A 21,505-nucleotide genomic window follows, 5' to 3' on the forward strand; every position below is an offset into this window, starting at 1 on the left:
CTGCCCCTGCTGCACTCTAGTTTAAGCTAAGTGTACCTTCAAATCGTCGTGAAGCTGGCACGTTAATCAGCAACTTGTCTTGTTCTGGGTGTAATGTGACGCCAAGCAACTAGCTCCCGATCCGGTAACAGATGCCAGTTTAACAGATTCACGAATCAGTTCGAGGCGTGTGTACGTTTGTCCTGCCGTTCTGTAAAGGAAGCCAGCACCGAGTGTTTTTGTACGCGAGTTGAATTTTCCGTTGGTTTTCTTAAGTTTATTGTTACTGTTGCCCAACCAAACCAAGCAGGCCGATATAAAACCAGTGTACGAAGTGTTGCTCGCAACTCACCGCAAACAAGTGGGAAGCGCTAATTTGATTATTTTTTTCATAGCGTATCCTTTTGATCGTTGAGCTCATAATTTTTGTTTTGTGCATTTTGGTAGAAGAAATAGCCAGCCAGTCGGTACGCGGTCGTGAGGAAAATGATCTAAACAGTGTAGCGCAAATGCAATATCGCAAAAGGAAAATCCTGTTCTCTTCGGTGTGATTACTGCGGCGAATCGGTTCAGTGACGGTTACGGTTATCCTGTCATCGAACGGTTGCTCCTGCTTGAAAGCATCGTTTTGTGAGTCAAGTTTTGCTAAGTGTGTGTGGTGTCTCGTTGAGTGTACTACAGTAGGCAACACACAGTCGAAAAGTTGGCGTTGATTCATCGTACGATATCTACTGCCGTAGGTTTTTGCTGATAAAATATAAAGTAACTCATCCCTCCACGGCGCGCACGGTAACCGGAAGCTTGCAAAACCGTTGTCGTACCGACAGCCAAACGTCGTTTCCACGAAACGAACGACCGGCCGAGAAATACTGATAATCCCGTGCCACTGGCGGTGACTCGTCGATCCTTCTGCAGGTATAGTCACAGGGAGGTGGATCCATCGCTTTCGGAGCTGGCGAGGATCGTCACCTAGCAACGACACGCATACACACACCTGAACCCGCATCAAGCAAGGACGCAAAACTGCAGCAACCCGCAGAACAAACGATGTCGTCTGGAACGTTCGTAGATCGAATCGATCCGTTCGCCAAACGTTCGCTCAAGAAGAAAAGCAAAAAATCTCAGGGCTCATCACGGTACAGGAATTCACAGGATGTGGAGCTTCAGCAGTTGCCATCCCTCAAAGGTATGTTTGTGGTGCATTAGCGAGGAAGAAGATTTGGCTGTGGCGAAACTAAACGCTTTGCTGTCATTCCAGTTGACTGTTCCAGTTTAGAGCAGGAGGAACTGTTTATCCGAAAGCTACGGCAATGTTGCGTATCGTTCGATTTTATGGATCCCCTGTCGGATCTGAAGGGGAAGGAAATCAAGCGGGCAGCCCTGAACGATCTGTCAGCCTACATCACACACGGCCGCGGCGTGCTGACGGAGAATGTTTATCCGGAGATTATCAAAATGGTAAGCGTGCAATGATGTCGTGCGTAGAGCAATATCCACTCCGTGCGGAGCATCAAATTGCGACTGGAACTAACGCTGATGTTCTGACAAATTTTTTTGTCCCCGTTCGCCCCATCGCGTTCGCAAACAGATATCGGTAAATTTGTTTCGAACCCTGCCGCCGAGCGAAAACCCCGACTTCGATCCGGAAGAGGACGATCCCACCCTAGAAGCTTCCTGGCCCCATCTGCAGCTGGTGTACGAGGTTTTTCTTCGGTTTCTCGAGTCAGCCGACTTTCAGGCCACGTTCGGGAAGAAGGTGATTGATCAGAAATTTGTCCTACAGGTATGTTTTCGGTGGTGTTGTTTTGGGAGTATGAAATTCGAGTGTTTCTCATTCCTCTTCTACACATTTTTGCAGTTGTTGGAACTGTTCGACTCTGAAGATCCGAGAGAGCGCGACTTTCTCAAAACCGTGTTGCATCGTATCTATGGCAAATTTCTAGGATTACGCGCTTTTATTCGTAAGCAAATTAATAACATATTCCTACGTTTTATATACGAAACGGAACACTTCAATGGCGTCGGCGAACTGCTGGAGATTTTGGGAAGGTGAGTTCGAAGTAAACAAAAAAAAAAATACAAAATCATTCTCGAGAAGTGAATCTGCTGATCTTTCGGGTTTATAATTTTGGTTTTATGTGGAACTGTCAGAAAGGAGCCGTAAAAAACATCAGCTTTCAGAGGCACATTTGACACTTGCGTGGAAAGTCTCCAATCCTCAGTTCTTCCAAAGCTGTTGGGGGGAGAGTTGGGTTGGGGTAAGCGGCACACTCACAATGACCATGCGCAGACAGCACGTGTTCATTCCTCGCAAGCGGCGGCGCTGCTTGCGTTCATTCGCGCAAGACGGGGAACTCATTCCGCGTCCGCCTCCTTCGCGGGTTTGACCGTCTTCCTCAAACACTTCCTCATTCATTGGGAATACTGAAATGATCTCGAGACATACAACGGGAGAGAAGTTCGTTGGTGGGCACACATGGATGTGTGTACGTGCTTTTCTTGGCGCATGTGTCGATGCGTGAAAATTGATTCATAAAATAAATACACATAAAAACACCCCCAAGCTGAGGCACCCTATCTTGGGAATATGCACTAACATTATTTTGAAAAGCATTTTATTAACGTGCTTACATCAATGTGTATTGTAATGGAAAAGATAAAAGAAGTAATCTTTTTAACGAAATTCTAAACGTATTTCATTTCTTTGCAGCATAATCAATGGATTTGCTTTACCGTTGAAGGCGGAACACAAGCAGTTTCTGGTGAAGGTCCTGTTGCCATTACACAAGGTAAAAGTGCTGTCCCTCTACCATGCCCAGCTCGCTTACTGCGTGGTGCAGTTCCTCGAGAAGGATGCCTCACTGACGGAACCGGTCGTGCGGGGTCTACTGAAATTCTGGCCAAAGACGTGCTCACAGAAGGAGGTGATGTTTCTGGGCGAGATCGAGGAGATACTGGACGTGATCGAGCCGCCGCAGTTTGTCAAAATACAGGAACCACTGTTTCGACAGATCGCCAAGTGTGTTTCCAGTCCACACTTTCAGGTACGGCGTGGACGGGCGGTACAACAAATTCATTTGGCACGTGTGATCCACCGCATTTGTTTCGTTCGATAGGTTGCCGAACGGGCACTCTACTTCTGGAACAATGAGTACGCGATGTCGCTGATCGAGGACAACAATGCCGTTATAATGCCAATTATGTTTCCGGCCCTCTACCGGATCAGCAAGGAGCACTGGAATCAGACGATTGTCGCGCTGGTCTACAATGTGCTGAAAACATTTATGGAGATGAATTCTAAGTTGTTCGACGAGCTAACAGCAAGCTACAAGGCGGAGCGGCAGAAGTAAGTGTACCGGTTTTGGCCATGGAGTGTAAACATAGCTTTTGGGAGCTTTTCAACTTTTACTGGCAAACTTTTACCCTAATATACTCACGATCGCCGCTAACCACCATTTTTTTTCCTTCTATTTCATCAATTGACTGCGCGCTATCTTTTCCCTTCCCTGTCTGATGCGTGGCTTTTACCACCCGCTGGTCCCTCCACAACCGTCCGTCACTATTTTCAACCCCATTGGCAGAGAGAAGCGGCGGGAACGAGAGCGTGAGGAACTGTGGAAGCGTCTGAACGAGCTCGAGATATCGTCCCGTGCGCCAAACAAAGAACAAAATCAGCTCACCAATCAATCGGCCGGAGGACTAATACAGGACGGTGGCAATGCGCCACTCGGTGGGGGTCCCGGCAACGCGCAGCTAAATCCCAACCAGCTCTCATCGTCCGCATCCGTTACATCAGCCTCATCCTCGTCGCCGTCGTCGGCGAACTCGACTGGCAATAACATCAACAACAATAGCATTGGCTCGCAGCCGCCGGGGTCATCGGTCGGTGCTGCTGCCAGCGCACTATCCGCCACCTCCCAGCAGAACGCCGCGGCGGTTGATGCGGCAGCTGCGTTAAACAAGTGATGTACTGAAAAATATTTTTTCTAAAAGTGCGCCCCTGCCTCGGAGCAGCCGCAGCAGCAGCAACACATAGACTTGCACTGAATTATAATTGTTTTTTTTTTCATTCGCGCTCCTTCCACTTCGATGGAGTCAAATAAATCACACATACACACACTTACATACACGCATAGACACCTAAACGAACACATTTCCTTCGTCACGTGTTGATGTCATACTTCGTCGTAAAAGCTGTTAAAAATATTTCGCTACACCATCTACGCCCTCGAAAGCTAGACTGTAGCGATTGGGTAAGCCGAAAGAGCAAGGTCGAAAATGCCTATCTGCGAAATATGTGCGTGTTGTACCCATTGAAAACAGCTAGATAAAAAAATAATCAATAATATGAAGGAGTTAATGTCGAGCTCATGGAAAAAAAAAATGTTAAAAAGAACCGTTACCGTTAATCTCTAAGAAATCGTTTCGGTTGCTTTGCATTACTACTTATCTTTTCTTCAAGAAGTAAACATTGTCATTGATGCTACTCAAATATCCTTATAAGTTAATGAAAAATAAAAAGAGGCAAAACAAAAGCTAACGAATATAGAAGAAAATCGTATGCTCCTGTAAGCAGTCCTACTCCAGTGAAATAGTTTACATACAACGAGAGTTTACTAGTAGACGAAATACAAATTGATTTTTAGTTCTTTAGAATTGAAAAAAAAAATCTTGAAGCTATTGATTATCTTCGAAGTACAAAGTTCCGTCACGAGTCGTCTTAATTTTCGAAACGACAGTGTATTCTGTTGGTCATGCGTAAAGAAATTTCACAAATTATTTAGACCTCTTCTTGGACGTTACGTCGGAGTGTCTTACAACTTCATTTTTGTACTGATTTCAAATGTACTCTTCGCATCGGATAATGTACAGAATACTTGATCTTCATTTGGTGCGATGTCATAAACAATTGTTTAAAAATGCAGCTCGATATTACTCACTCATTGCAAGCATAGGGTAGCCTTCAATTTATGGAAACCGGCATGGACGGATCGGCAGTCGAAGACGAAGAAACGAGACGAATTGGCGAGAGGAAAACAGTATAAACTACACTGCGACAAGGAAATCATATGTAAAAGCTGCTTAAGCATAGAGTTTTTTGGGAAAAAAAAACTAATTGATACACGCTTTACCACCGGGTTTGCAATAATGCAATATGACCATCATAAAAAGAATAACGTGAATAGGAGAAATTTTTGAAGAAGTTTTTGTTTTAGATCCTTCGTCATTTGCCCCTCCATAACATGCGAAGCACATAAAAAAGCAACACCATCATAGTCATCATCATTGCCCCAAACCAACTCACACACCGCGGTTTGCATTGCATTAGCATAGCATAACATCATCTGCTAGCTAACACACACACACAGTATCAGATACGGCGGCGTAACCGGATAGCGGTGAAGAAGAAAAAACAAAAATAAAAAACACGGTAGTGAATTACGATGTTTATAAGTAATAAGGATCGTGAAATGGTAAACTTCTACGAAAGATAACATGCCAGATGAATGTGTAGGAAAAATGACGAGAAAAAAAAACACAACAAATATTTAGAGAAAAAAAAGCAAAGTAATAGTGCAACAAACGAGTAACAACGTACACTTTCCCCCCCACTCCCCCACGCCCCACATAAACACAACAAACTCACTCACAGAGAAAAAAAAAGAATTACTGAACAACCATGCTTAATATTCTAGACATATTAACAATACTACAAAGAGAGAAAAGAGAGCGAGGGAAAAAAATTTGCGCGTCGAAGGGAAAAAACTAATAGGGGATGCGTAATGTAACAAGTCAACAAACAACTAAACACTGCAGAATGAATCATCCGAAGAAAGGAGAAAAAAGATAAAATAATATGCAAGATGATTATATTATAAATAAGGTGAAAATACATAAGAAACTTAGTGGAAAAATCACGAAAATGTAGATCAGTGATGTAAAGGATAAAAAGAGAACACACGCATACACAACCCCTCCCAATACAAACACACACACACATACACATACACATACACACTGATAAAAGAAGATGTATTTGTTGTAGTTATATGAAAAATTATAATATTAATTATTATTATGCGCCAGAAGAAAAACAAAAGATTATAGCACACACTCACTGTAGAGCGGGTGAGTCGGGGACATGAAAGTTTTGCTTGTAGTGGCAGGATATAAGAAAAAAACATCCTGAACATGGCAAAGTGTCGTCCCCGCTATGGAAGCAGAGCGAATGAGAGATATCGATGTGATTCCCGCTTTTTTTTTCTAGTGTGCATGAGTTGAGCTTTGTGTGTATGAACGAGAAGGGAGAGAACGAGAGAAGACAGAGAAGCTAGATGGAGCGGTACATCCTGTAGCGGCGGGGGTGTGTGTGTGTGTGCGTGTGTATGTATGCGTGCAGATATGAATGTGTCCTTGCTGTGAGGTTGCAGGTAGCAGGAAAAAAACAAAAGCAAAAACACAACATCTCGCTCGTTAAACTGTTGGGAAATTCACACCGTGCTGTACACGTTAATAGATATCAACAATGGAAAATGGAATGAAATAAAGCAAAACAAAACGAAACAAAATTCACCTTATCACACACACACACACCATATATACCATACATACATACAGCAAATCATTCAGAGATCAACCTGAAAGATCACTTACAGCAAGTGACTAGCTGATAATGGCATGTCAAACAGGAAACGAACACCACCCACACACACACACACACAAACTCTGTACGCTTGCGCTCCGCTGTGTGTTTTATGTGTGCCACTGTGGCAGGGGATACTTTGATGCTTCACAACACAAGTGCCGAATTGCCAAACCATAAGACGATCCCCTTCCTTCCCTCAACAAATAGACAAACATACAAAAGAACCGACGGGATAAGTTCTGTTTCCCCAACTCTGTGCCAGGAGTTAAAAACCTCCTCTAATAAACAAACCCAAGAGTAGAAATGTAAAACCATATGACTACCTTTGGCTAGTAAAAACTAACGATAGGAAGGAAAGTGGCCAGCAAAGAAATTGACCAGCTGTCGTTGAAAGCTTAAGCTCGATAGTATGCAGGAAATGATACGGCATAAAAGGCTAGCCTTTGTTGATGTTTATTCGCTATTTTCGTTTCCCCGATTGATATGCGCTATGTCCTTCGTCACCCTTCGCCTTATTACGGTTCCAGCCCGGGTGGAAACTATTAGCGACGTTGGTCGACACTATCATGGTCCATGTGTGACCAACACGAATTTCCGTCTGTCCCAATCGCCCATGCCTGACACCCAATCCGGTCAGCTTGTACCGGGAGAGGAAATTGTTTCAAAGCTTCTTTTTCTGTTTTCTCTTCCTTTCATGCGGAACAAGGCTGTACAATTGCTCCCCGATTGCAGCCTGGTCTACAACCTGTTAGATTGTACCTTCTCCGGGCATTTCTTTTCGCGGTGAAATATAATAGAACCTCTGGGTTCATCCCTTAGGAGAACATTTTCACGTAGTCGGTTTGTCACCCCAAATTCATTAAATTTAACGCATAGAATAACAAAACTAAAAGGAAGAATAATTATTGTGCACCCAAAATACAAGTTGCAGATCGAATGTTTGAAAAACATCGGATGTGAAACCACCATAACCTGAAGGGCTGCGAAAGCGCACCGATCGACGTGATACTAATAAACAAAACCACCCATCATCCGGACAAACAACAGCTGTAGGATGGCATTCCCCCCACAAGCGCTACTAGAAGAACAAAACACTTCAGCTGAAACCATATAAGAAGGACAGAAATATACAGTGTGTGTGTGTGTGTGACCCAAAAGGCTAGGAAGAAAGCCTATGCACGTCACGGTAGAGCAGCAGCTGCTTGTATCGACTATCTAAAAATATTGTACTCGACTAAAGAAAGCAATGGAACGATGGATGGATACATCAATAAACTCAATATATGACATTGGAAACATATGGAACTCTGCATAATTGCTACGTTTAAGCGGCCGATGGCGTTTAAGCGGCCGATGGATTTACGGGTGTGTTGTGTGGGTGTGTGGAAGGATGGATGGATGAAAGGGTGTATGCTGTTTATCTTAGTTGCACACGATCTGCCATACGTACGACAGCATGGATTAATATCCTTGTAGGATCCGCATGCTTATTATTTGTTTCAAAGTTTTCACCAACCATCGTTTGATCAGCTTAAAAAGCATCATTAAACCAACCTTTCCGATAGCGAAGTGCAATTGAACGATCATAAAATATAGTGTCGAAAAAAAAATCAAAACATTTGCTCAATCATCATCCTCGTTGTAGTATAAACTTGAGTTGCATGAGTTAAAAGAAATCATGCTATTGTAAACAAAAGACCGGCGGCACCATCGGTTTGAAATATACTCTGGATTTAGTGTTTCTGTTAATTCCGCCGCAAAGTCTAAGAGAAAAAGAAAATGTGTACTGCACTTATTTCCCAGGCTTGTTCGCGTATTTCCGATCTGGTGTATGTGTATGATAACTAAGCTTTCACCGGCAAACCTTAGTAGGCAATGTCGCAAAAAAGTATGATTTATTGCTACTAGGAGTGCAAATCATGTTCGAGTGTCCTTGCAGCATAGGAATGTGTGTTTGTATGTGCGCATTTGTGTGGGTGTGTGAATGTATGTAGTTTCGCGTGGATGTGCTACTTTGATTTCCCCCGTAGCTAGTGCGTTTGCAGCAGAGGCATCCTTAAGGTTTGGGGGGGAGGCATGATTAATGACGGGATCGAGTCATCTTGAAAATCTACGACGGTTACCGCGTAAATTCGCGATCGAAGTAGTCGTGCTTTACCCTGCCCGGTGCAAACCCCTCGAAATGGTTGGTTACAAAAATAAACCCTGTGTAATGCAAAATAATCCCCTCTTTTGTTGTACCAATATCTATAGGGACCTGGTAAAATCGTATGGGAGTAGAACAGAAGCACACCGGGTAAAAACTCCGTTGTATAAATAATTAATAGAAATTCAAAAGCAAACTCATCTCCTAATCAAATACACACACACACACATACACACAAATTACATTACATACAACTACCCCATGAAAACTTTCGAATTTCCACAAAACGCACTGTCTAGGAGAACGAATGACAAATGTTTTTAAATTGCGTTGCGGAATATTTGTGACTGTACCGAAGCATAAAACTTGTTTAGAGGATCGTCAATCGAAGTGAACAAAACATAAAACAAAAACTACAAAACAGATCGTAAAAATGAAAGCATCATAGATATTCTGCAAACAGAAGCTTCCCGAGAAGAGCTAAAACGCGTATAACGGGGAAGTGAAATGATAGACCCTAGGCACGCAATGTTCGGCTATGAAGTGTGTTGTGCGTATGCACCGATAACAAACGCAAACAAAAAAAAAACAAAAACAAACGCATCCCTAGCGACTTTTCACGATGATAGACGTGAAACTTACGAGCAACTGTACGCAAAACTAGAAAGAAAAAAAAAACTCACAGCATTAGAAACCTCCTACGCAACGCTTTGTGGTAAACTTAGTGGGATGAAAGATATGCTGTAGTAAGAAAAAAGAAGAAACAACAATGTTACGCAGAACGTATGTCAGTGAGATTAAGTAAAGAATTTAAGCGATCAGGAAGGCTAAATAAATCACAGATAAGTATAGCCCAGTGGACAAACAGATCCTTCATAAACATATGAAGACGTGTACACATAAATACACACCACCCACTGATTTACACAGCAACACGTAAAAATGCAATTGTGGTAGAATATGTAACTAACACACACACACACACACTTACACTGACACACACATAGTCACACGCCCCGCTGCATCCTTAGTCTCATTCTCATCACCGGACAGTCGTAATGGATCTTCTTACCAAAAGAAACCGGTACAGATGCTGAACCCATAACAGTAAAGTCAAGCAGGCAGCAGGCTAGTGTAGCCTTCTTCATCCAGAATAGAGAGAATGATGCTGTGCTGATGATAAATAATAGTAGTCAAATAAGAGAATTCAAGCAGGGCGAAACATATGTTGACAAACAAGTGAAACAGCGGAACACGAGTCTTGTTGCCGGTTTGTGGGAGCGAAAAGCGGGGATAAATGTGCACACACGCAAGCACATAATACAGGCGCAGGCAGGCGTCTGCGGGTAGTGAGAAAAACAAAGAATATATATATTAAACAAACAACAAAAAAGAAAAAAAAAGAACAAACTCTGTGAATAAAGGAAAACAAGCGTGTGTGAAGGATAAACCGATGGAGAACAAGAAAACGGAAAACATCCTTGCAATGCAAATGGTTGAAATAAGGATGCAATAAACAAACACTGGTTAGGAGAAGGAGGAATGGAAAATGAAAATAAGCATACACGGCAAAGTGTGGAACGCTCGCTCTCGGGTGGTTAGATGGTAAAACGAAGATGACGATCGTGGCCGGAGCGCAACGATCATCGTGGTTGAAGTAGGCGTTTTTGTACGCAAATAGGATGCACCATGCAGCCAGCAATGCAGTGGGGAACGATAAGTGCACTGTGACTTGACTGCATCACAGGTAAGCGCAAAACCAAACTGAGAAAGAACAAGAAACGAAGGACGAGAATCGAAGCTGAAGCAAATGCAAAGGAAGGAAAGAATAGAAGTGCAGCCGACACAACATGCAAACAAATAAAATGTTAGTAAAACTAAAGTGTTTAAAAAAAGTAATGAAAAATAATATTATATAATTATTAAAAATAAAAAAATCTATATAAGGAAAATATATATCTATGCAGCCGTACCATTGATGACTGCCTGACGAAAAAAAAGTGGGTATGATACTATTATTTTTTTCGTATAAGAGGTCCTGTTAATACGGACTACATGTTTCAGGTTCATCAGATATTCAAGTTGAGCATCAGTTGTCATTTTCGGTTTTAAATTTTCTAAGTCATTTTAATTTTTTCTTCAATGAAGAGATAACCATTATACAACAGATATTTGCTATATTTAGATAGACCCGTTATGCCTTTAGTAGCTACTATCTTTTTGGTAGTCCTTTTATTTTTATGTTCAAAAGAATGCAATCAATTTAATGAAAATCATTATCACAAGGAATTTGATTTCTCTTCTTTTGTCATGTTATTAGGTAACATTATTACATTTTAATCAGTTTTCAAGTTCATCCAGATGAGACACGTTGACTGAGAATATAAATACAATTTTCCGGGCAGCCTCCATGGCTGACAAGACTGAGCAAATGCCGGGTATTGATTCCATTTGAAAATCTGGCCGATCGTATGGGATGCTCTCGATTTTGAATTTCTGGCCGAATTTTGCACCTGTGAAGCTAACAGAGAGGTTAATGAAGTTAGTTAAGCTAGTTCCCTAGTTATACCAATCTGTTCAATCCCAACCACCAGCTCACCAAAACAAATTCTGCTTGAGGATATCGTCCTGTATAAGAAAAGAATAATGAGCAATATAGTGTAGTATTTTTGGAAGATTTGAGGCAGTTAGGTTTAGTATGATTTTTATCATTCATCCACGGAAAGTAAACTTGATGATGAATGCTTCAAGATCCTTTTTAACCTCAATTTTTCCATGTTTCGAAAAATAATAAAAATCTACAAAAACATGTCCATAATAGCAGGTACTTGATACTTTAATTTTAAACCTTACTTCAATTAACATTATATCTTAAGACACAGTACAGCCTTATGAGTATAGAATATCAGAGGTGGTTCAGGGAGTAACGGACGTTAGAGTCAACAATGAGAAACGGGGATCAATTTGTGTCCAACACTTTATGACACTTTTCCAGGCAGTACTCGTAGCCCAGAAAAGTGGCCGAGTTGACCGGAGCCGCACGAGCTATTATCACCAGGCTGCCACGAAACAACGAGCGCCATCCATATTTCTAGGGAGTAGAATGAGAGAAGGATTTACAATAACTCCAGTGTCCAATATATTGGAAGAAGTGGTCTCCTGATGTACCTTCACTAGCGACCGAAAGCAGTGCATCATGCTCTTGTGTACGGAAGGATCTGTTTCCGCCTGCATGACCGTCTTCACCACATCGAACGGCACGATAAACATCCACGAGGCGATGCCAGCGACGGCACCGGCGGTCGCAATCAGCGAGGCCTGCAGGGCACCGCCGATCGTCGCACCGGTGATGTGATCCTTACTTAGCCGATGCAATCGCCGCTCGATCTCGAGCATGTACTCGTACACGTACATGTACACACCGTACGGCAGCACGTCCCGGACCATCATCGGCGTGATGCCACGGTAGATCCCCGAGAGGCCCTCTCGCCTGAAGATGTCCTTAAGGCAGGCCCACGGGTGTCCAATAACTGGAAGTAATGTGAGTAGGAATTAGGATTGGCGACAGCATGCTGGTCCGCTAGTTGGAATGACTAACTCACAGGAGAGCGTTTGTAGCCGCACCTTTACCACCTCGATTGGGCAGGCTAGAAACACCTGGGCCAGCCCGGCCATGGATCCGGCTATGAACACGTGCTTTCTCCAGTAGGCCTTCCGCAATCGGTCCGATCGGGTGCTGCAAAACAAACCAAAACACAAACAACGTGAGAAAAAATCGTGTAACTCTGTAACCCCAGTGCCATGCGCTTACTGTTTCTGTAAATAGCGTAAATGAGACCCATAGACGGCGAAAACAACCGAATTCAGGGCGCCATTGGAGAGCAGCGGGAAGTACATTCCGCGGTAGAATCCCTTCAGCTGCGAAAAGGGAGCGGTAGGACGAAAGGAAATGACAATTAAAACGTTGTCACGAACGATCACCCCATAGAGCTTCCGCGAGTTGCTGCGAGAGAGAGAGAGAGTGTGTGTGTGTGGGACAGACGACGTCGACCCTGACCATCAACGACGACTCCGCTTGGATCGGGGTGGTTCTAAATTTGGCCACCCGGTGCACTTCCGTTCCGACCCGTCTGCCTTTCTCTGTTTTGTTGCTTTTCTGCTGTACTTATAGCGATCCAAGTGGGCGACGTCACGAGGTCGGATGACGTTTACCGGGCGTCTACTACTATGATGTGACGCGCCAGGGCGCTATCTTTCTTCACGTGCCATACTTACACCGTTGTTGCGTATGATGATGTTGTACATGGCGTTGCCCATGCCGTAGTTGGAATTCTGCTGCCACGCTTTGATGGTGTCCATGGGGTGACCGACCAGGAGTCCGCAGGCACCTAAACCGAATCAGCTGTTAGAAACGACATTCACCTGTTGCGACGATCAACTTACCACCAAACGATCCGGCTATGAAATCGCACAGGATTGGGCTGAGAGTGTTGCTGTTTTCCTCCATTATCCTTGAGATCGTCTCCCGGAGCCGGGGATCCAAATCCGGGTATGGATCACGGCCTATAGAATCGAAACGGTTTAGCACCCGTGCGGTGTCCGATCCTCGGCGCTACTGGCGACGAACGCAGCTTCCGATTTTGCACTCAATCCCCCACCCATCAGTGTTTGTTTTGATTCGATACTCGCCGCCTGAGATTCGCTTGCCCGCTCGTGTGTATCGCGACATTTCGCGTCTCGCGAGTAGACGAGCATCCGTACGTCACAACAACAGTTTGGGTCCGCTCAGGCGTAGTGGCCAAGGAAAACGGCCCTTTACCCTTGCAGCAGTTCATTGCTGCGGCGAAGCAAAAATATAGTATTAGTGCTCGTTCCGATGTCCTACCCGGTCTGTGAACGTTACTTTCGCGGAAGGCGATAAGCAGTGGCTGTTCGCACGTGCTCGACAATGGAAGTGAAGGTGGGTGGATTGTTAATTTGCCACATGACGCTCCTAAACGTTTCCTTATCAGTGATTTCTTAGCACAGTTGCCCACGGGAAAAAGTTCGTTCGACCTACCATCAGTGATAGTTCCCCTGCAGTTATTTACTTTTAAGAACGTGGTGCTAATTAGTGTATCACCCGTGTAGAGAATAGAATAGATATGGATCAAAGCGTAAGTAGGAATTAATAAGTAATCACACTTCATCAAATACATATATTATGGGAAGGGTATCCAGAGAGCGTTGGATCATAAATAGAGAGCAAACATAGGTGAGAGAACTGCGGCATGTCCTTGTAGTGAGTAGCTGATACACGAAAAGGAGAAAACATACGAAATCGGGAGAACTGCGACACGCATACAGTAAGAGATCGAGAGAGCAAGGATCGGACCAAGAACGGCACGATCGGGCAGAAGGACTGGTCAGGAGTCAGTTTTTGGACGAACGTTAAGAGGAACGGATTGTGTGTCAAAAATAAAAGTACATATTGTATATTGGAATCATGGCTTGTAATTTCGGCGGTTACGACAACCCGGACAAAGATCGAGTTAGTGTATGCCATGGGAAAATGTTCTAGTAACTGTAGCAAAAAAAAAGTTTATTTAAAGACTAATGCTTATCAAGGACTTAGAGAAGGAGATTAACGTTTTTCCTTCCTTATGGCTGAAGAAACCATTAATCCTTATCCGTGATAATTCATTCTGAAATCTACCCTTCATTCATTTTAAGTGGTGTAATAAATTGGTATTACTTGATGCATCACACAAAAAAAGAAAAAAAAGTGTTATCTGAGCAAGCAAACAGAGCAGGAAACAGGTTGATTTATTTGCAACCATAGATAAGTGTACTGGCAAGCGATAGAGAGTTCTGCAACTTTTTAGGCACAAGGATATGTATTGCTTATTTGTTGGGAACCCGTTTTTGAACTGAAAATCCAACCGCTGATTTATCTTCGGATGTATAACATTGTTGAAATGTTGTTTGAAAAGGTTATAAGTTTTTTTTACTCATCCAGTGGATAAGTGTTTAGACATTGATTAAAAATATTCAAAGAGTATTTTTATTGAACAGAACAAACAAAACCACTTTCGAATGACTCATGTTAAGAAACCAAAATCAAATCCAAGGAACAGCGTGGGGGTAGGAAGGAGGATTTAGATCACCTCGGCCAGCTTGGCGGCCAGCGTGGCATCGCCCTGGATCTCCAGCTTGCCCTGGGTCAGCGCATCTCCCACGGACAGCGTGCGAGCACTGACGGCGATCAGATCTTCGACGGTCAACGTCACGGTCACGTCCGGGCTGTCGGTGGTGCCCTTCTCCACCTTCAGCTGCTTCAGATCGATCACTGCAGAGCACACGCAACGAGAACGAAACAGACGACATTGAGAAAACGTCCTTCGGTCCACGGCGAAATCGCCGGCCAACGCTGGTTCTTACCATACTGCTCAACGCCACCCGCCGTCTTGATGTTGAACTGGAACACTCCCAACACCTTGCGCGGTCCGTTCGGATCGACGGCGGCAACGCGAGCCTTCACCTTCTCGATGACCGCTTCCAGCGACATTTCGGGTGCTTCTGGGCGAGACTGTCGGACGCAATCGGTACACGAACCGGAACACAAATACGGCCCCGGGGCGCGCCGGATGGCAGTTTTATAGCACCGCCATCAACGATTTGTACCACACAGTCGCAAAGCGGTTCGGGTTCCTCCCCTCGAGTACACCTCGATCGCTAGATTGGCCTTTAAGATCTTCGACCTACCCGAATGATTAGTGAACAATCGACGGATGGCAAGCAGAACCGGGGGCCGCTTCGTGGCCCCCTCGTCACCTGTTGTCGCCGTTGGAAGATGGCAATCTTATCTTCGCTGGCACGGTGATAGGCAAGACGCGTAAGCTGGCCGTAGGAGGGTATCGAGGGCCTGTTGGAGTGGACAAAGTGCAAGCCGAGACGCATAGTGTACCTAGCCCGCGGATGTACCACCCGGTGAATAGGTGGAGCTGATGAAGTCACAAGACACACACGAGTGCCGCCACCGACGGAGTGGAGTACATTTTAATTGGATTATTGAGCGTGAATTGACGGGGACGCGGCCGGTCGGCTAGCCGGCACTGGTGCGGACCAATTCATCGCATTCGGTCAATTGGTCGCCGGCGGTCTACGAGGGGCAAATCTGGTGGGAACGTGCTCCTACGTGGGCTACGTGATCCTCCGGCTCGCCGGGGTTGGTCATTTGACCGACAGTTTCGAAAATCCCATTTTTAGGGGTTAAGATTTTAGGTAGCACTGATTGGTGGAAGCCTGGAAGTCCTGGATTTGACAGCTCTCAAACCTTGACTTCGGTCTTCGTCGCCTACTGGACGCAAATCGACAGCGAAATGAAACATTTTAAATATTGAAGGTGGCTTTGTAGAACGGTAATGTTGCCATGCCATCGGTGATGCGTTGTTGCCATTATAGAGCGCAACTTGTCAGATGAAACCTGGCACTTGTTAGTGTTTTGATGGGACTTTGAAATAAAAAGCCGGAAAACGCTGTAATTCAATTGCTCACATGAAACGATGAATCATCATAGCAAGTTGAAGGCATATTTGCTCTTCCTTACTATGACCATCTATACTCCACTATGATGCAAATAAATGGTCGGCGACTTCTTTCAGATCGACGAGTCAGAAAATTTGGGTGTGAAACCAAAGATTTGCTTTTACTTCCTTCCACCAAAATCCTTATTGAGATGGCATAACAAAAAAGAAAAACATAGCAACACAACTCAAGATACGGTTCTCCTTTCAGGCGCCCTATACTGGAATCAATTCAAGCAATTACGGTGCAATTGATTATCAAAACCGGTGAGCGATAAATTAGGCTGTGGACCGTTGGCTGATCAGATAAGAAAACGCAGAGCCGGAGATGCTTGACGCCATGACTACGCTAAAAGATCGTGCGAAACTGTAGATCTGAAAATGCAGGTGACACTCGGTTAATACTGGCCAACTGCCCAGGGGTTTGGCAAGGATGATGTAATAGTGTCTAACATGAGTTGATATGACATCACATCCAATTCCTAAATATTCTTCAACAACGTTTTCCATCCCATGTTGTATCTGCTTTCAAAGGAAGTGTTTTCTCACTTGGCAAACAAAGTAAGCAACAAAATCGTTAATTAGAACACCGATTGCAGAGTTTTTGTTTTAAATTTAATCAGGATTGTCAGTCTCTTGGCTTAGATGGCATCAACGAGGGCCTGGAAGAGGTTCTGGTCGCCAGTCATGGACACCTTGCCCTGGGCGACGGCATCCTTCACCGGGACTTGCTTGGTTCCGATGGCGATGAAGTCCTCATCCTTGAGGTTGATAACCACATCCGGCGAGGAGGCCTTTCCGTCGGAGACCTTCAAGTTCTTCAGATCAACAACTATTGCATGGAGGAGATAGGGAATGTTAGCGATTCCTGATATGATGATATGGGTTTGCTTCAAACTAATTTCCCTTACCGATTTCATGGACTCCATCGGCGGCCTCGATGTTCAGCTGGAACACGCCGAGCACCTTACGCGGACCGTTCGGGTCGATCGAGGCAACACGGGCCTTAATTTTCTCGATCACGGCGTCGCACTTCATGGTGTTGAGGTGTTTGAGAGATGTAACTCTTGCTGGAGATCGACAACTTGCCGGAGTTCCTCACTGAACTGACTGTGCCTAGGGGCCCGTTTCGATGTCACTTTTATACCTCACCCGGTAAAGGATTCAGTGTAGGGATTTAGGATAACCTCCATCTACTATGTCCGTCCATTATCGATGGTTAACCGAAACCAAAAATAGCCACGAAAAAAGCGGTGTGGATTAATGCTTCCCATGCTGGAACGCCGGTGTAATCCGTGGTTTGTCAGACGGGGTGCGATTAATAGACTAAATCCAGCCCACCCTGACGTAGATTAGTTACATATCGTCATATGGTTTGGGGGACGTAGATTTGAATTGAAACGTCACTAACGGAGTGTTGCGTGTGCAAGACCAACTCCTACAGGCCTTCAGAGGTATAAAAAGATGCACCGATGCACCAAACAGAACGTAAACGGTTTCAAGCCATCCCACTTCTCGGTTCTGCTCAGTACACTAGAGAGTTTTCCATCCCAACATGAAGTGCGACGCCGTGATCGAGAAAATTAAGGCCCGTGTTGCCTCGATCGACCCGAACGGTCCGCGTAAGGTGCTCGGCGTGTTCCAGCTGAACATCGAGGCCGCCGATGGAGTCCATGAAATCGGTAAGTGAAATTAGTTCGAAGCAATCCCATATCATCCAGAAGTCACTAACATTCCCTATCTCCTCCTCGCAATAGTTGTTGATCTGAAGAACCTGAAGGTGTCCGACGGAAAGGCCTCCTCGCCGGATGTGGTTATCAACCTGAAGGATGAGGACTTTATCGCCATCGGAACCAAGCAGGTCCCGGTGAAGGATGCCGTCGCCCAGGGCAAGGTGTCCATGACTGGCGACCAGAACCTCTTCCAGGCCCTCGTTGATGCCATCTAAGCTGTGACGCATCGGAAACTTTATTGAATAAATTATTTTGGAATTTTACTCAAATTTTTCTATCAATCGCGAATGATACAACCATTTTAAGGGGTAACATAGTACCGTTGTAAAACCGAAGTATTTATCTTAGAGCTTTTTATAAACGTGATGAGATGAGATGAGATAAACAATAGGTACTGAAGGTTATAATTTAGGATTAGTTAATAATGTTCGGTACCGTTAATTCGTCTGTGTCTTTCGGAACCAAAACGAATGTGCGATAAATCAGTAAACTATTTAATAGGATGTCCCAATTGCATCCCAATTCCGAGGGCATGCCAAAGAAGAGGCCCAGTAATCGATCAATTTGGACGTCCCTCAGGGCGGTCGCAAACTAAATGCGACCAGAACACCGTCACGAAACGGTGTTGTTAGCAATTTTTGTGGCACGATTTTCATTTCCTCCGCTGTCCATCCTACCACACGTGGGAGTGTGGAAGGAAAGGAAGAAAAAATCCCCCTCCCCCGCCCTCTGGTCTGTGACTAAAGAAGAACTGTACGCTGGTCCGCGGTTGAATCATTATAAAATCACGCCACCGAACAGAATCAATGACGCACATAATGGGGGAAAGTGTGTGCTTTTCTTGCCCGATAAAAAGCGGGGAAGATAGAGGGGATTAATCACCCTCCAAACGTTTGGATTAACGAAGCATCATGTTTTGCTAAACATATTTTCTACCATGTGATGCAGTATGGGGGAAAACATACGTCTTGCGATAAGAAATCAGAACAGAAATATGGTGTTGACATTTGTTTCAGAAGCAACAAATTATTTTGTGGCGTAAAATATGTTCGGCTCATACACTCAGTAGCATTAGTAGAAGAAGTCTAATATGTAATAAGATAAATTAATAATCATAACATGGCATGCATGTTTATCTATACGCATATACTTGAAGATTCCCAAAGGAAGTTGATTGCATTTGTTTGTTAGAAACAGAAATCAGCATTTCAGTTATGCTTCTCAGCTCATCATTCTTTCTCCAAACACAGCGTGCTTCAAAAAACCTGTTAAAAATGATAGAAAAAATAACAAAAAAGAACGACAACACGACGAAGGCAAAGATAAATCTTATTTCACCATGATCACGCAAGGTTTAGGTTTAACCCCTTACCGCAGGGCTAGGGACTCGTTCACGCCATTTGTCTCCGGTTCTATCGGGCTTGAACCATTTCTAATTGGCCGATCGTCGATCAAAACTGTCTCTGCCGGATGATGGGGGACTAAAGGGAAAAAAGGCACCCCACGGCGGTGAGAGAAAGAAGAGTGTGTCCGAAGAGAGGTCAAAGTCAGACCCGACCCGACATCTTCCCGACGGAGGAAGGAGGGAACCTAAGAAAGTACCGCTATCGCAACCTGATCTCGTGTCGTGGAACGAGACACCACAGGGGGGAGGGGGCGGGTGGGGATTATCGCGAAGATCAGGCGGAACGGGAAGGCGAAGCATAAGATCACGAAAGCAAAAGCAAAAGCAAAATCCCAATCTCGGGGAGTCCACCACTCTCCAGTGGAGTCCAGCAGCGCCCGGTGGTTTGCAGCATTCCACGCCTGGACGGGTTCAGGTGCAAAAGTGTGGCGTAGCCCAAATGGAATGCGAAACCGCGGAAGAGAATGAGGCGTTGGACCCGCGATCGCGGGGGTGAAAGAGAAGGCCACAGGCGAGGACCACGCAGCGGGCATCGGGTTCTCAAGCAGCAAAGAAAGAGATGGTGAAACTGCGAGGGTGAAATTCGTCCGCGCGCGATCGACGACATTGGACGCAGTGCAGCAACGGGAACGGGATCGAACGAGAGAGCTCGCGTACACTGGACCCGGTTTTCGGCCGACCTGCCCGGCCCGTTTCGGTGGACTTATCGTTCGTGTCGTTCCCGTTGACACACTTGAGCTCAGTCGAAACGCGCAGCTCACGACGATCGGTGTCGATCGGATTCGCCAGCGAACAGTTTAGCCACTTCCTCAAGAATTCACTCCGTGCGTGTGTGTGTGTGTGTGTGCCCCTTCCGGAGTGTACACCGACGGCACCAACAACCTCGGTGCAGTACGTGACGTGACGGGCCCGGTGTAGGATTTGTGTCGTGTCAGCTGGAGGAAACTGCTCGCCGTGACGACGTGAGCCACCGGCTTGTCCACGAAAATCAAAGCCGACCGACCGATATGGCGATACCGATAAGAGCCTCTAGCCGGCTGATGCAGCTGCTAATCGGCGGTGTCTGTTTGGTGCTGGTGCTTCGGGATCACACGGCGGTGGCCACGATACCAACGATTGATAATATCGGTAATAATCCAACAGCGAAACAATCGAAACCTCAGCTGATCCGCGGCAAGGTGCGGCTATAGACGGACGGCCCTAGACACAACCGTTTGGGGATTCTCGTTATCTCTTTGGTTTAGCACGTCCCGAGTCGTCGATGATCCGATGGGACAACCTTTTGGGGTGGAAAAGACAAGGAACCACATGTTTCTGTTGGAAAGCTGTTCAGGAATGAACATTTTAAAATCCACAAAACATTTTCCTAGCATGGGTCCAACATGTAATTCTTGAATCACATAAATCTTCCAACCTAAACTGAACAGTGGTAGATATGCATTTGATACAAAACGTTAATTTTCAATGCAATAGACTGCACCGTACACTCTTTGTTGCCAACAGCAGACAAGCTTATCGATTGCAGATTGCAAGGACAGTTAGAGTACCATCAGAATCGATTAAATGACCTTGTCTAAGGCTGTAAACTATAATCTTTATGGCACAATACGAATACGACCGTATCGCGCACGGTGATTGTGATGCACTGAAATCGAAATTATTCGATTCTAAACGAAACGTGCCGATAAATGGGATGATGGTTTTTGGTTCAAGTAAAGCTTTTAAAAAAAATTACTTATTTTTGCAGCATCACAAACGGTTTTTAAAGTCGAAAGTAATAAGGCAAAAGAAGTAAACCTCTAAAAAAATGTATGTGATTGTCTTCGACAATAATTTTTAAATAAAAATCTGTTATTGAAATGCCGCCACATCAAACGGACGTTGCATTCACCTTTCACCATTTTGGTGTCATAAAAATAAAACAAAACTGAATCACCTCGAAAATAATCAGTTTCTCATCACAAGCACAAAAAAAAACGAAGCTCGTAGCATTGAGGAAGCAGTCGTCCTGGGCATCGGTGACGTGTGGGA

General features: G+C 44.7%; 5 protein-coding genes across 5 annotated transcripts; 2 read left to right on the forward strand and 3 right to left on the reverse strand.

Moving 5' to 3' along the window:
• Positions 1–356: 356 nt before the first annotated feature.
• On the forward strand, positions 357–4,567 carry LOC131288669 (serine/threonine-protein phosphatase 2A 56 kDa regulatory subunit epsilon isoform). The gene is made up of 7 exons (XM_058317828.1): positions 357–1,165; positions 1,238–1,437; positions 1,568–1,762; positions 1,838–2,028; positions 2,690–3,023; positions 3,096–3,325; positions 3,561–4,567. Exons 1-7 carry the CDS (start codon positions 1,027–1,029, stop codon positions 3,943–3,945), a joined length of 1,674 nt encoding a protein of 557 aa, XP_058173811.1. The 5' UTR covers positions 357–1,026; the 3' UTR covers positions 3,946–4,567.
• Positions 4,568–11,730: 7,163 nt separating this feature from the next.
• On the reverse strand, positions 11,731–13,278 carry LOC131289548 (solute carrier family 25 member 45). Its single transcript, XM_058318831.1, has 6 exons — positions 13,215–13,278; positions 13,047–13,159; positions 12,583–12,689; positions 12,374–12,507; positions 11,940–12,301; positions 11,731–11,862 (listed from the first exon to the last, which is right to left on the reverse strand). The coding sequence occupies exons 1-6, from the start codon at positions 13,276–13,278 to the stop codon at positions 11,731–11,733; spliced, it is 912 nt and encodes a 303-aa protein (XP_058174814.1).
• Positions 13,279–14,903: 1,625 nt separating this feature from the next.
• On the reverse strand, positions 14,904–15,318 carry LOC131288639 (uncharacterized). The gene is made up of 2 exons (XM_058317789.1): positions 15,192–15,318; positions 14,904–15,099 (listed from the first exon to the last, which is right to left on the reverse strand). The coding sequence occupies exons 1-2, from the start codon at positions 15,316–15,318 to the stop codon at positions 14,909–14,911; spliced, it is 318 nt and encodes a 105-aa protein (XP_058173772.1). The 3' UTR covers positions 14,904–14,908.
• Positions 15,319–16,977: 1,659 nt separating this feature from the next.
• On the reverse strand, positions 16,978–17,374 carry LOC131288425 (uncharacterized). The gene is made up of 2 exons (XM_058317557.1): positions 17,248–17,374; positions 16,978–17,168 (listed from the first exon to the last, which is right to left on the reverse strand). The coding sequence occupies exons 1-2, from the start codon at positions 17,372–17,374 to the stop codon at positions 16,978–16,980; spliced, it is 318 nt and encodes a 105-aa protein (XP_058173540.1).
• A 517-nt stretch (positions 17,375–17,891) lies between these two features.
• On the forward strand, positions 17,892–18,284 carry LOC131288426 (uncharacterized). The gene is made up of 2 exons (XM_058317558.1): positions 17,892–18,018; positions 18,094–18,284. Exons 1-2 carry the CDS (start codon positions 17,892–17,894, stop codon positions 18,282–18,284), a joined length of 318 nt encoding a protein of 105 aa, XP_058173541.1.
• Positions 18,285–21,505: the final 3,221 nt, after the last annotated feature.

The sequence above is a fragment of the Anopheles ziemanni genome, chromosome 3 (genome assembly GCF_943734765.1).
Source record: "Anopheles ziemanni chromosome 3, idAnoZiCoDA_A2_x.2, whole genome shotgun sequence".
NCBI lineage: Eukaryota > Metazoa > Arthropoda > Insecta > Diptera > Culicidae > Anopheles > Anopheles ziemanni.